Raw genomic sequence first — 13,215 nt, forward strand, 5'->3', positions numbered from 1 at the left:
TGTCTGCCCAGTTTCTCTTGGAACATTGTCAGGTCCTCAGAAAGCATTAAAGGGTGTGGGTGGTATTTTTGGACACCCTGAGATTCAACTCTTCCTAGGCTACTACTAGGCTCCCAAAGCCTGAGGCAGTGTCTGGATAGGTGCTGTCCAGCAGAACTTGGAGTGATAGTGGACAGTCTGTGTCTACATCATCTATGGTAATAGCCATTGGCCACAGGTGACTTTGAGTACCTGAAATGTGGCCAGAGTAGCTAACTGAAATCTTTGAGACAGGGTGTCTCTGTTGTAAGAACCCTGGCTGTCCTAGACTTGCTTTGTGAACCAGGCTGGCCTGGAACTCACAGAGATCTAAGGGCCTCTGCCTCCCGAGTGCTGGGATTAGGGAAGTGCACCATCTTGTCCGGCTGAATGGTTTTCTTTTTAATTAGCATACAAAGTACTGGGTTTTATTCTGTCATTTTTACATGTAAAGTCATTATATTGTTTTCATTTGGTTCCCCCACATCCTTGCGTATATTCCCCATTACCTTCCCCTCTGCTTTTTTTTTTTTTTTTTTTTTTTTTTTTGGTTTTTCGAGACAGGGTTTCTCTGTGTAGCCCCGGCTGGCCTGGAACTCACTCTGTAGACCAGGCTGGCCTCGAACTCGAACTCAGAAATCCGCCTGCCTCTGCCTACTAAGTGCTGGGATTAAAGGCGTGTGCCAACCACACCCAGCAGAGTAATTAATTTCTACTGTTCACTTGTGTTATGCCTGGCAGTAATCTCTACTGCTCTTCCGAAACTCCTAAGTATGTGACCAAGAGTATCATGGGACTGTTCTCTCTGTAAAGGTCTTTTCTCCTGGGAGCAGATACAGGAAGGAGCAAGCATCTTGCTTCAGCTCCCAAGTACCTGAAAGACTTGCAAGGATCAGTAGGGTAACAGACCACATTGGGGCACTTACCATGCTGCCTCTTCATGAGTTTGCCTCGGGTGGGGGGGGCACTCCACTCTGTCACAGGGACACCCATAAGGTTTGTCACCCCACCTGAAGATGCATCTGTACTGTTGCAGTCTGGGGTTTTCACAGTAAAGCTACTTTCATTATGTATGGCATGGCATGGCAATTGTGAAGCCAAGTGGCTGTGGTCACCAACAGAATCTCTTGGCTGGAAGTCATGGTGATGAAGTTGATACAAACGGTGAGAGCTGGGTCTATGGCAGCGGTATTGGGGTGGTTGACCCTCAGAAGACCCTCAGCTGACATTTCAGCCATGTTTGGCTTTGGCTTTCCTGTGCTCTCAGGTGAGAGAGCAGAGGAAGTGGCAGGTTTGCTAAGGAGGCAGGATGCCAGCTATGAGATTTTGGAGTCACCCCATCCTGCAGATACCATCAGTAAACTCTTAGGCTTATCAGGCAGAGCTTGGTACGATAGAATCATTCCCTTGGTCTGTTGGTGTGCTACCTCAGGCAAACGGTTCCCTCAGGCAAACGGCTCCCTCAGGGAAACAGCTCTCTCTTTGCTTTCCCCCAGGAAAGGTAACTTAATGGTGTAAACAGGTTTGCCATTTTTCCTTCTTGTTTTTTTTGTCATCGTGGTATTAGATTGAATAAAATAAAGGCAGCTTTAGAAATGCATTTTAATTACATTGTTATGTGACACTATTTGATGTTTTCAGACAGGGAAAAAAATGTTTGCTATCATTATGAACCACCTGCTTCAACGTAGAGGCAATGTATCTGCACAGGAGGAAAACAGAATAAGTACGAAGACGTGATCAATTGTAGAAACACCGAGAAACAGCAGACATTTTATTTTGCGTATGTACTGCAGTGGAGTGTATGGTTCTGCCACGTTCTTGATTTGGTCTCTATAATATTATTTTTCAATTTAAATTTAAAACATTTTTACATCCTTTAAAAAATGAATTATGGGGCAAGCAAGCTGGCTCAGTGGGAGCTTGCTGCCAAGCCTGACAACTTAAATTCAGTCCTCAGACCCTGCAGTGGTGGAGGAGAGAGCCAACTCCAGAATGCTGCTCTCTGACTTCTCTGTATTCATTGTGGCATGCAAGAGTGTACAGAAATAAGATATAAATAGAAAAATTTAAAGTGTAACTTTTAAGATTCCACATGATTTCCCCCCAGCCCATTGGAATATTACAGTTTCAAGTAACAAAAGATAAAAATAAAAACATTGCAGACTAAATCTACTGATAAGCACACATTGAGCACATTTAATTGCCACAGTCATCAGCAAGTTCTGAGGTCACCTCCTCAGCTCAGAACTCAGTAAGAAGGTGTCACTGAGTGAGCTCTAGGATTTCCCTGTTATCCACAATGAGGGTATGGATAATCCCTTCTCTCTTCTTCCCACTGCTCATGGCTTTTATGTAACAGCCATGGTCCCCAACGTTGAAGTGTGTCTCAGTCCCGTCATCTACAAACTTGCCCTAGGACAGCGAAGAAGGAAGTTGTCAGGGTGCAGAAAGCTCTTTGTCCGAGCAGTGACGTCATCTTATGCACTAGTGGTTTAATGCAATAGTCCATGGGTAAAATGCGAAGCACTGCAGACTCAGAGTTTAAAGTTTGTGTACACATGCTTTCATGCTTCCTTACAAATTAAAAGTTTCTTTCCTCATGCTCACTAATTGTTTTGATTTTTGAAACAGGGTTTTCCTCTGTAGCCAAGCTTAGGGTAAGCCAGAACTTGCCGTGTAGCACAGGCTGACCTTCATCTCTGATCCTCTCGCCTCTGCTTTCTTTCTTATTTACTTTTTTTTTTTTAACTTATTTACCATTCTTAATGGTTTATTTATCTATTGTATATGAGTGCTCTATCTGCATATATACCTCATGCCAGAAGAGGGCATTAGATCACATTATAGATGGTTATGAGCCACCATATCAATGCTGGGAATTGAACTCAGGACCTCTGAAGAGCAGGCAGTTTCTCTTAACCAGTGAGCCATCTGTTCAGGTACACCTCTGCTTTTTTAATTTCATCTTTACAATGACCATGGTAGAAGTTTTTTGTTTTTTGTTTTTTTTTTTTTTGGTTTTTCAAGACAGGGTTTCTCTGTATAGCCCTGGCTGTCCTAGAACTCACTCTGTAGACCAGGCTGGCCTCGAACTCAGAAATCTGCCTGCCTCTGCCTCCCAAGTGCTGGGAATAAAGTCGTGTGCCACCATGCCTGGCCATAAAGTAGTTTATAATAACATACACTTAGCAACTAAAACTAGACACCACTAGCTCTATCGAGCCCTTGATATGTGTCTCCTTAGAAATGAAATTTACATCCTATGTTTAAAACATCTGATCTGCAACCTAGTGTGGACCTGCTAATAATGTACATAACTCACTGTTAACTTCCACTATTGATGGCATGATAAACTATACCTCCTTCCTTCTGATTTTTTGAAATAGGGTCTTATGCTGTAGCCCAGGCAGTAATCCCCCTGCTCCAAGTACTCCAGTATTCTCCCAACCAAATGTTGGGATTGGAGATATGAGCCTCCCTCCTTGGCTTAACAGTCTTGATAAACTGATTTAAATTAAGCATATTAAAATGAATAAACTTTAATTTTTTAGCATGGTTCACATTCTATTTCTGCTGAACAGCACTCATTTACAGAAAGAAAATGAAAACGGAAAATCCCAGAGGAAGAAGAGCCTTGGTCAGAGGTTCTCAACCTGTGGGTCTCGACCCCCTTTGGAGGTTGAACAACCTTTCATAGGGGTCACCTAAATCCATCAGAAAGCACAAACACTTACATTATTACTCACAACCGCAGCAATATTACAGTGGTGGAGCAGCAACAAAACCAATTTTATGGTTAGGGGGTCACCATGACATAAGGAACTGTATTAAAGGGTCACAAAATTAGGAAGATTGAAAAGGCCTTAGAGGGTAGGGAAAAAACTATGTCAGAAAACAAGAAAACCGAGATGCTTCCAGGGGAAGCATGGGGGAGAAGGACCACTATGCCTGGCGCTAGGCCCACAGGTACCTGACCACATGCATGGTACAAATTGCTCTTCTACACTGGCCATGTGGGCCTGAAGAACTCTGTGGACCTCGGCAGGAACAGAGCGTCTATGAGCGGCAGCTTTAGTCACTCCTATAGACATTTCGCTCCAGGCCACATGGATGCCAGCTGAGCTGAGGACAGTGGAGCCTTGCTGGCTTCCATGAGTGAGGGGCCTCCTTTCTCCTACCTTGACAACACTGCTCTACAAATTCCATTAGTCTTCTGGCCTGTGTGTCTACCTTCAAGTCATCTGACTCTGGGTTCATTACTACTTCTTTAACAAAAAAGAAAGAGAAAGAGAGAAAGAGCGAGAGAGTGCTACTCAAATCTGTGAGTTTGAGGCCAGCCTGGTCTACAGAATGAGTTCTAGATCAGCTGGACCTACACAGAGATACCTCGCCTCAAAAACAAACAAACAAAAATAATAATAATAAAAAAATAAAAACAAAACCATCCCATTTTTAGGATCGCACCATGTGCTTTGAGAATGGGAGCCACACCTTTCTACCTACATGTGACCTGAGGTTAACAGCATTGCAGCTTAGAGGATGGAAGCTATAATTTGCATATCGTCAGAATGGGGTGGGGTGGGGTGGGGGTGGGACATGAGATTTCTAGAGGAACAAACAGGATTGGAGGAGGAACTGTTAAATGTGAGCACTTCTCAGTATGAAAGCCTAGCAGGAAGAGGCAAGGTAGAGTATGTGGCTGTGCCAGCTCAGCCTGCAGATTGATTGCAAACTTTCACCGCCCCAGGGACTGTCTGGTGAAGATTTTCAGAACTTGGTGTAAAAAAATTATTACTGGGGCTGGAGAGATGGCTCAGTGTTTAAGAGACCTCTTCCAGAGGTCCTGAGTTCAATTCCCAGCAACCACATGGTGGCTCACAACCATCTGTAATGGGATCCGATGCCCTCTTCTGGTGTCTGAAGATAGTTACAGTGTACTCATATACATTAGATAAATAAATAAATAAATAAATAAATCTTTAAAAAAATATTATTGCTATGCCTTTTGGTTTTGCTCTGATCCCCTTGGTTAACTTTTAAAGTCGACAGAATTAGAACTTGGTTGTGGTAGTTCAACACTTGCAACCCCAATGTTGAGGAGGTTGAGGTAAGAGGATCGAGTTTGAGGTTAGCTCCAAAAAAAGAGAAAGTACTAAAATAAGGAAATGCAGTAACATTCAGTCACTTATACACGCGCCGCACTAGGAATTATGAATGACAGGAATAACAATAAATAGCTTACCGCTGTCTCTACCATTTTACCATTACACCATACATCCATAGTGGGTTTTTCTGTAAAAGCAACAATATTGAAGCATTATAATTCTATATTCAAAGTTAACATTTTATGTGTGTTTTAATTTGTATGTGTCAGAGTGTTTTGCTTGCATATATGTCTGTGTACTACGTGTGTGCCAGGTGCCCACAGAGGCCAGAAGAGGGTGCCAGATTCCCCTGGAACAACATCAAATAAGAAAAACCTGGGCATGATGCCACATACCTGTAACTCCACCACTCAGGAGGCAGAAGCTGGAGGATGGCTTGAGACAGGCCTTGGCAGTCCTAGAATCCCCTATGTAGACCAGGCTGGCCTCCAACTGACAGAGATCCTCCTGCCTCTGCCTCCTGAGTGCTGGGATTAAAGCATGCCTTTAAAAAAAAGATTTAATAAAAAACTTTTATTATGCATATTTGTCTGCATCTATTTGTGAGTATGTGCACATACTGCAAGTGTACCCAAGGAAGCCAGCTGAGGCTGGCAGGTCTCTAGAGCTAGAGGTACATACAGGTGGTTGTGAGCTGCCAGCTGTGGGTGCCGGGATCTGTGCTCTGAAAGAGCAGTGTGTGCTCTGAACTGATGAGCCATCTCTCCAGCCCCTATTCCCGCTGTGCTCTTGTTCCCTTGCCTGCTGCCCCTGCCTTGTAGCTTTGAGATGGTTCACAATTGTATTATAATGACTGAAACTAGCTCTTGTCCGTAGAAATGGAAATCAGTGAATCTCATTTGGAGGTAGGTTAAGTCTCTGCTGACATCAAATAGTTTTCTATCGATTTGCAAATCCACTTCAGCATTTTTGGGCACCCAAGTATACATGTACAAATATGTATACTTGGGTGCATGTGCACATATGTATGTAGGTATAATTGCCTATGTGTATACTTTGGGGGTTGGTTTTTTGGGGGGGAGTGGGCATTGCTTTTGCTTTCATCTGGTCCTGGGAACAAACCCAGGGCCTTGCACCTTGCATATGCCTGCCAGGTGCTGTACCCCTGGGTACATCTTCAACTCTATGCTTTGTTTTGAAATTCCCCTTTGAACTGGTCCTTAATATCCTTCCTTGTTAAACAATGAGTGAAATAAAACCTTTCGTGTTTATTGTTCTCCTGACAAACAAAGCCAACCAAAAGTCTTGAGTGGTGAGTGACGGCCTGCTCACAGAGCTGCGTGAGAAACAGACGGTGCTTGCGATCTCTGTCCTTTTCAAATCTTTCACTTACCTCTATGGAGGGAATCATTAAATAGCCACTATAAACTCTAATATGGCCTGCACACGCTCAAGCTAGATGGGGTTACAGAGGGGCAAGTGGAATACAGTCTCCCATCCCTAATCAAGAAACAATCTCCCACCGACAGCTGCTTGCAAAGAAAAATACCAGTTTTCTCCAAAGGAGTCTCCCTGGGTATACAAACCACACTAAGGGTAGCCTCACACCCAGCAGATGACCGACATAAAACACACTCAGTGGTGTTTTGTAGATTATTATTTTTTTCTTGTATTGATTTTTCTAGGCTTTAAAAAAAAATCTTACTGGTCTTTTGCTTATATGTTGTCATTTCCAATTTTGTGTGCTTATTGACTGTGTTGATGTGTATATCTCTCTGTGTGTTTCTTGTGATCCTTCCACATTTTAAATTCTGTTTTCTAAAGAGATGGAGAAAGAAAGCATGGAGTTTGGATGGGTAGGGCCTTGGGGGAGGATCTGGGAGAAGATGGGGGAGGGGAGGCCACAATCCGAATATACTGCAGAATATAGCATATGGATGTTCAATATGTTAAAAAAAAATCTAAATCATTCCACAGGTACAGCCCCAACTTACCCAAAACAATTCTAAAGTCCTTGTGGTCCAAGTGCAACACCCAGGTGTGGGTCGTTTTTGATCTGTTCTCCACGAACTTCCTGAAGCTTTTCCCATCAATTTCCAGAGTGTAACTAAAACCACAGCCTTTGCCAGAAAGTATACGGATGGTGGCTTTGTTTTTTGCAGCTCCAACACAGAAGGTTTCTTTGCCCACTAAAGGGAACATCCACTCTTTTCTGATCACTTCCTAGATGATGGAATAGAACAGATTAAAACATGCAAATGAAGGGAATTTTAATATTTAACATTTAAGAAATGATAAAGCCTTCAAGGTTAGCCAGGTTAATCCCAGCACTTGGGAGGCAGAGGCAGGTGGATTTCTGAGTTTGAGGCCAGCCTGGTCTACAGAGTGAGTTCCAGGACAACCAGGGCAACACAGAGAAACCCTGTCTCAAAAACACAAAAAACAAAAAACAAAAACAAAAACAAAAACAAAAACAAAACAAAACAAAACAAAACAAAACAAAAAAAGCCTTCAAGATGATTGAGGTGGTCTCTTCAGAATGACTCTCACAGGCTCCTATGTTTGAACGCTTAGTCACCAGGGAATGAACTATTTGAAAAGATTGTAAGGACTAGGAGGTGTGGCCTTTTGGAGTAGGTGTGGCCTTGTTGGAGAAAGTGTGTCACTAGAGGCGGGCTTTAAGGTTTCAAAAACACCATGGAGCTGAAGCGATGGCTCAGAAGTTAAGAGCACTGATTGCTCTTCCAGAGGTCCTGAGTTCGGTTCCCAGCAATCACATGGTGGCTCACAACCATCTATAATGGGATCTGATGCCCTCTTCAGGTGTGTCTGAAGACAGGTACAGTGTCGTCATACATTAAATAAATCTTAAAAAAAAAAGAAAAAGCCCACACCAGGCCCAGTCTTCCTGCTGCCTACAGATCAGGATCTGACTCTCAGCTACATCTCTAGCACCACTTCTGCCATGCCTGTTGCCAGGCTACCCATCATGCTGATAATAGACTAAACTTGAGAAACTGTAAGCAAGCTCTAGCTAAATGCTCTCTTTTATAAAAAAAGAGTTGCCTTGGTCATGGTGTCTCTTCACAGCAATAGAACAAAGAATAAAACAGTGATTAAGAGCCAGTGTTATTTGTACTTTATGAATTCATAATATAAAGGTTAAAAAAAATCATTTGCAGGGAGTGGTGGCACACGGCTTTAATCCAGCACTTGGGGAGAAAGATGAGTTTAAGGCCAGCTTGTCTACATAGTTCCAGACCAGCCAGGTCTGAATCCTGTCTGAAACGAAAAAGTCATTTTTAGTTTAAATACCAGGTTCCATAGTCTTGTACTCTGTAACTGCCATTAGATTGCTTTATACAGGAAAATAAATAGGTGAGAAAACCTAAGCATTTACAGACAAAACGCTCTGACCCGGCATATGAAGAAACTACACTGATAAGAAAACAAAACAAAACAAAACCAAAAAAAAAAAAAAAAAAAAAAAACCAAGTTTCAGAGATGGAGAGATAGCTCAGTGGTTATGAGCACTTGCTGTTCTTCCAAAGGACCCAGGTTCAATTCCCAGGACCCATATGAAAGCTCACAACTGGCTGTCACTGCAGACTCAGGGGATCTGATGCCTTAGTCTGTCTTCAGAGGGTACCAAGCACACATGCGGTGGGCCTGCACACATAGGTGAAACATCTTTACACATAAAATGTAAATAGCCGGGCGTGGTGGCGCATGCCTTTAATCTCAGCACTAGGGAGGCAGAGGCAGGCGGATTTCTGAGTTCGAGGCCAGCCTGGTCTACAAAGTGAGTTCCAGGACTGCCAGGGCTAAAGAGAAACCTTGTCTCGAAAAAAAAAAGAAATAAAATGTAAATAATAAAAGCTTAAGAAAGTGAGCTTCACTGGGTGTGGTGGCACACACTTTTAGTTCCAGTCCCAGGGGAGGCAGAGGCAGAGGCAGAGGCAGAGGCAGAGGCAGAGGCAGAGGCAGAGGCAGAGGCAGAGGCAGAGGCAGAGGCAGAGGCAGAGGCAGAGGCAGAGGCAGAGGCAGAGGCAGAGGCAGAGGCAGAGGCAGAGGCAGAGGCAGAGGCAGAGGCAGAGGCAGAGGCAGAAGGATCTCTGCGAGTTTGAGGCCAGCCCTGTCTATATATAGCAAGTTACAGGACAGCTAGTGCTACAGAGGGGGAGAAAGGTGGCGAGGGGAGGGGCATGAGGCCAAGTGAGCACTTCTCTGTAGCTTATTTTACAAAGTCACATTACGTTTTCCTACCTTCCCATCCACGTACACAACTCGTTTGCCTGATGTGGTCCCATGTTCAAATTCAATCTTGTGGACTCCATCACTTAAAATAACATCCCAGATAGCTGCAACTTTCATTTTCCCCAGGCTACACAGGGGGCAAAGGGGACAGAAACGAAGCCATTAAAATGGGCCAAAACGGTAACCGAATAACCAATTAATCCTCCCAAGATGAAAATAGTCAGTTTTGTTTTTAAAGATAGGGTGCTATGTATTCCAGGCTGGCTTCAACTTATGATGCAAGCCTGGGTTTGTTTATACAATAGTCAAGATATGGAATATGCCTAAGTCCCCACTAACGCGTAAATGGATAAAGAAAATGAAGGCAATATAAACACAATGGAGTATTATTTATCCATGAAGAAGGATGCAATCGTGCCGTTTGCTGGACAATGGACAGAACTGAAAACCAACATGTGGAGGCAAAGAAAGCCCACCCAGAAACACCAATGTTACCTGTTGTCTTTCATGTTGCACCTAAAAAAAAAATACAACCCACCAACAAGACCACTGCCATCATCATCACCACCACCACCACCACCACCACCACCACAAACAAGGCATGAAAGTAGGGACTGTTTGGGAAAAGGAAGCAGACCAGCAGAAGCTAAGAATGGCGCCCGTCGGCGGGTGTATTGTAGGGAGGGATAGTCAAAGCATTAATGTCCACTGCTAGAGTCTCTTAGGTAGCATAACATGAAAACACAGAGAGGCAAGTTGCCTGGTCAGATACGACTGACATCTGGGCGCGGCTACCATAGATGGCTGGCTTCAGGCTGAGCCCTGCTCCCCAACCTGGGCTGTGGTCTCACCTGTGAAATTATGGCCTATGGACACCTAGCAAAGCACCGTGTTGGATCTGATTCCTTAGACTGCAAAGTTTTGCTCCTGCAGCAAGCTTGGGGACCGGAAGCACTGGGAGCATGCGCGTTGAACAGTACAGACTGTGATCTGCGGTCCTGTGTTCCTGGCCCTACCCATGTAGCTGTCTAACCTGACGCCTTTGTTCTCCAAACAGGCCTTCCTCAGCCTGTACCGGGACATCATAAGTCCCACCCTGTGAGCAACGCACAACAACAAACGTTACTAAGAGCCGTCCTCTTGGGTGCCTGGCTCCGTGGCTGGGGTGAACTTGGTGGACACAACCCCAGGACCCCTGCTGCTCTGAAGCCTGTGGAAGGTAAATCTGCTCGTGACGTTGGTTCTCTAAAACCACTTTCAGGCATCCCTTTCCTCTTCTCTGTCTTGTGATACTGGAGACTGGGCTGAGATGTTCGATGTCTCATTAATTGCTCAAATTGGCCTTAAGTTCACGCTGTAACCCAGACAGACCTCAAACTTGCAATTCTCCAGACTCATTCTTTACTTCTCTTAAGACCCAAACTCCTTCGGGTGGACTCTGATACACTCGGGAGGCAGATGTAACTAACATGTGCTCTCCCATCCTCATACATGGTTGCCTTGAGAATCTTCTCTTTGGCAAAACTCATTTCAATGATGGGCATATTTTGAGCCACACAGAACAGGCGCTTGTTCCAAAACCTCCACACAGTGGAAGAGGCAAATGGACCCTGTCACATCTCTTTGATAAAGACACTGATTCCGTTCATGAAGGCAGATCCTCTGTGACCTAATTACCTCCTAAAGGCTCCACCTCGTAACACTTGTGTTGGAAGTCAGGTTTCAACATAAAAAAAAACTTGAAAGAACCCCAGCATTCAGATCACAGTCTTCAAATCTGCTGGGCCTTCAAACCTGCTGGGCCCCCAGAAGCCCCCAATCCCTTCGCCTGTGTCTATTCTGTTGTTGGGCCTACTCTCTGGGGACCACTCATTGCTCTTGTAAGGTGGCTATGTTGGTTAATTAAAAAAAAAAAACCCAGATACACAAAAATCAGTTCAAAATATGCCAGAATGTCATAGTCTCCTATAGTAATATTTTGGGCATGTATTAGTGACTAAAATGATTCGAACAACTTACAGGAGGGACTGTTAATTTGGGCTCAGAATTCCAGAGGTGCCAGTCTGCCTGTGGCAGGGTCAGCATGCTGGATGGGCCACTTCATACCATGGTCCCAGAAAGCAGAGCAGGCGTGACTGACCGGAGGCAGAGGAAAGAGGGTACAGGAAGAGGCCAGAGCAAGACAGCATCCAAGAACATGCTCCCAGTAACCTACTTCCTCTGACTAGGCTCCATTTATGACCTTTCCCCCCTACTGATAAAACCATGCTATACTGTGAATCATCAAGGAATTATTATCCCATTTATTAGGTCAGAGTCCTCACGATCTACCCTGGAAACATCATCGCACTGCAGATTGCCTCACTAAATCGCTAGGCATTTCTCAATCCAGTCAAGCTGACAGAGAAGATTAGCCAACCCAGAGAAGACAGGATTTAGGAATTTTACAGACTGGAGAATGGAGAAAAGTGATTAAGGAGTAGGAAGTAATTGGTTTAAGTGTTCATGACCAAACTTTAACAATTACGACGACCCCAATGTCAGCGCTGAAATGGGTGGTTCTAAAAACCAGCTAAAAGCAAGCGACTAGGAGGACATGAAGTAGGTTAAGTCTGGAGGGTTTAGTCTGGAATTAAGAGCAGGTAAGACAGGTTAAGTGTGAAGAATTTGTTCAGGTTTTCCTTGGTTTCATAAGAAGGCAGGAAAAAGGCGTCATTTTAGACAGGCAAAACAATCCCTCTCTGGATTCTTAATCTTCTGACACCTTGATCTCGGACTTCTCAGCCAGGACAGAAAGCAACAAATTTCGTGGTTTAGAGATTATGCAGTCAAAAGCATTTTTGTTATAGGAGTCTGCGTGGCCCCATCTTACAGCTCATTTCTGTAGCTCGATGGCCATGTAAGGAAAGGTTGTTCCAACTTTGGGATTAGTATTGTGGATAAGGTGTCTAGGCACTAAGCAAGTGCAGTCTGGGAGAGGAGACAAGCGTTGACAAGAGGAAACAACCTATTGATTAGGTTAATAGATCTTGCAAATGATATGACTGAATGCCAGAGCAGATTGTGCCTCAGCAGTTCTGCTGAGAGAGCTTTGTCCCTGACCTTGAAATGGAAGATTTCCTGTAAAAGTAACTTCTATTTGACGGACGTGGTTGTCATCTCCTAGGCTGGTGGCCTCCATCTGCTAACCTGTGCCCAGTCCTGAAAGCTTGTAGTCTCTCTACAAGCCTTTCCAGGCCTGGAAGGTTTTCAGCCTCAGAGACTTACTGCTGAATAAGCTCACCCTTTCTAGCTCTTTCTGAACTCTGGCTGGCTAGTTGACTCAGCTGTTCTCACTCAGGGCTCCTCTCCACACTGATTCAATCTGGCTTCTCCCACCTTCTCCTGACCTGTTTTGGTTGGCCTCATACTAACTTTGGCAATATGTTCTATTGTATTCTAATGTGTCTCCTTCTCCTTTTCTGTCTCATTCTGCCTTTACCTGTGTCTAGCTTGTTCTCTGTCTGCACCCTGTCTCTGTACAACTGTCCCAGCAAAACTGCCTCTCTGTCTTTCTGTATTGCCCCTCAAAGTAGCTTCCCTTTCCTCTCTCTGTTCTTGTGTGTTGGGCAGATCCTATTCTGTCAAATCTTTCTCCGAGTCGTCACTTTGTCTGCCACTCAATTAGACATCATTTTCAAACATGAATGCTTTCTTCGACAAGCTGACTTTACCATCATTGTTTGGGATTAAAGGTGTGTGCCAGAGCAGCCAGGTTGCCAAATTAAAATCCCTCTACAGTTCTCCAGAAGAAGACTTCCTAGTAGCTTTCTCTTCGTTACTTGTTTTTATT

At 44.2% G+C, this 13,215-nt stretch overlaps 2 protein-coding genes across 2 annotated transcripts in view; one reads left to right on the top strand and one right to left on the bottom strand.

Moving 5' to 3' along the window:
- Positions 1-2,207: 2,207 nt before the first annotated feature.
- Positions 2,208-10,386, bottom strand: LOC110302247 (fas apoptotic inhibitory molecule 1-like). Its single transcript, XM_021173084.2, has 5 exons — positions 10,235-10,386; positions 9,393-9,510; positions 7,121-7,349; positions 5,264-5,313; positions 2,208-2,433 (listed from the first exon to the last, which is right to left on the bottom strand). Exons 2-5 carry the CDS (start codon positions 9,498-9,500, stop codon positions 2,284-2,286), a joined length of 537 nt encoding a protein of 178 aa, XP_021028743.1. The 5' UTR covers positions 9,501-9,510; positions 10,235-10,386; the 3' UTR covers positions 2,208-2,283.
- Positions 10,387-10,578: 192 nt separating this feature from the next.
- Cep70 (centrosomal protein 70) overlaps positions 10,579-13,215 on the top strand; it is a 56,518-nt gene continuing 53,881 nt past the window's right edge. Inside the window, exon 1 of the mRNA XM_085827938.1 lies at positions 10,579-10,602. The gene's annotated coding sequence lies outside the window, so the exon portion shown is untranslated. The remainder of the gene's footprint in view (positions 10,603-13,215) is intronic.

This window comes from Mus caroli, unplaced genomic scaffold (genome assembly GCF_978045245.1).
Source record: "Mus caroli unplaced genomic scaffold, Mus_caroli_1 scaffold_11, whole genome shotgun sequence".
NCBI classification, from domain to species: domain Eukaryota; kingdom Metazoa; phylum Chordata; class Mammalia; order Rodentia; family Muridae; genus Mus; species Mus caroli.

Excerpts from the sequence above, each read along its gene's own strand:
- LOC110302247 (XM_021173084.2), bottom strand. The coding sequence starts at position 9,500 with ATGAAAGTTGCAGCTATCTGGGATGTTATTTTAAGTGATGGAGTCCAC. Across the intron at positions 7,350-9,392 it reads TTGTGTACGTGGATGGGAAG|GAAGTGATCAGAAAAGAGTG; the intron begins GTAGGAAAACGT and ends TCCATCATCTAG. Across the intron at positions 5,314-7,120 it reads GGACTTTAGAATTGTTTTGG|AAAAACCCACTATGGATGTA; the intron begins GTAAGTTGGGGC and ends TTGCTTTTACAG.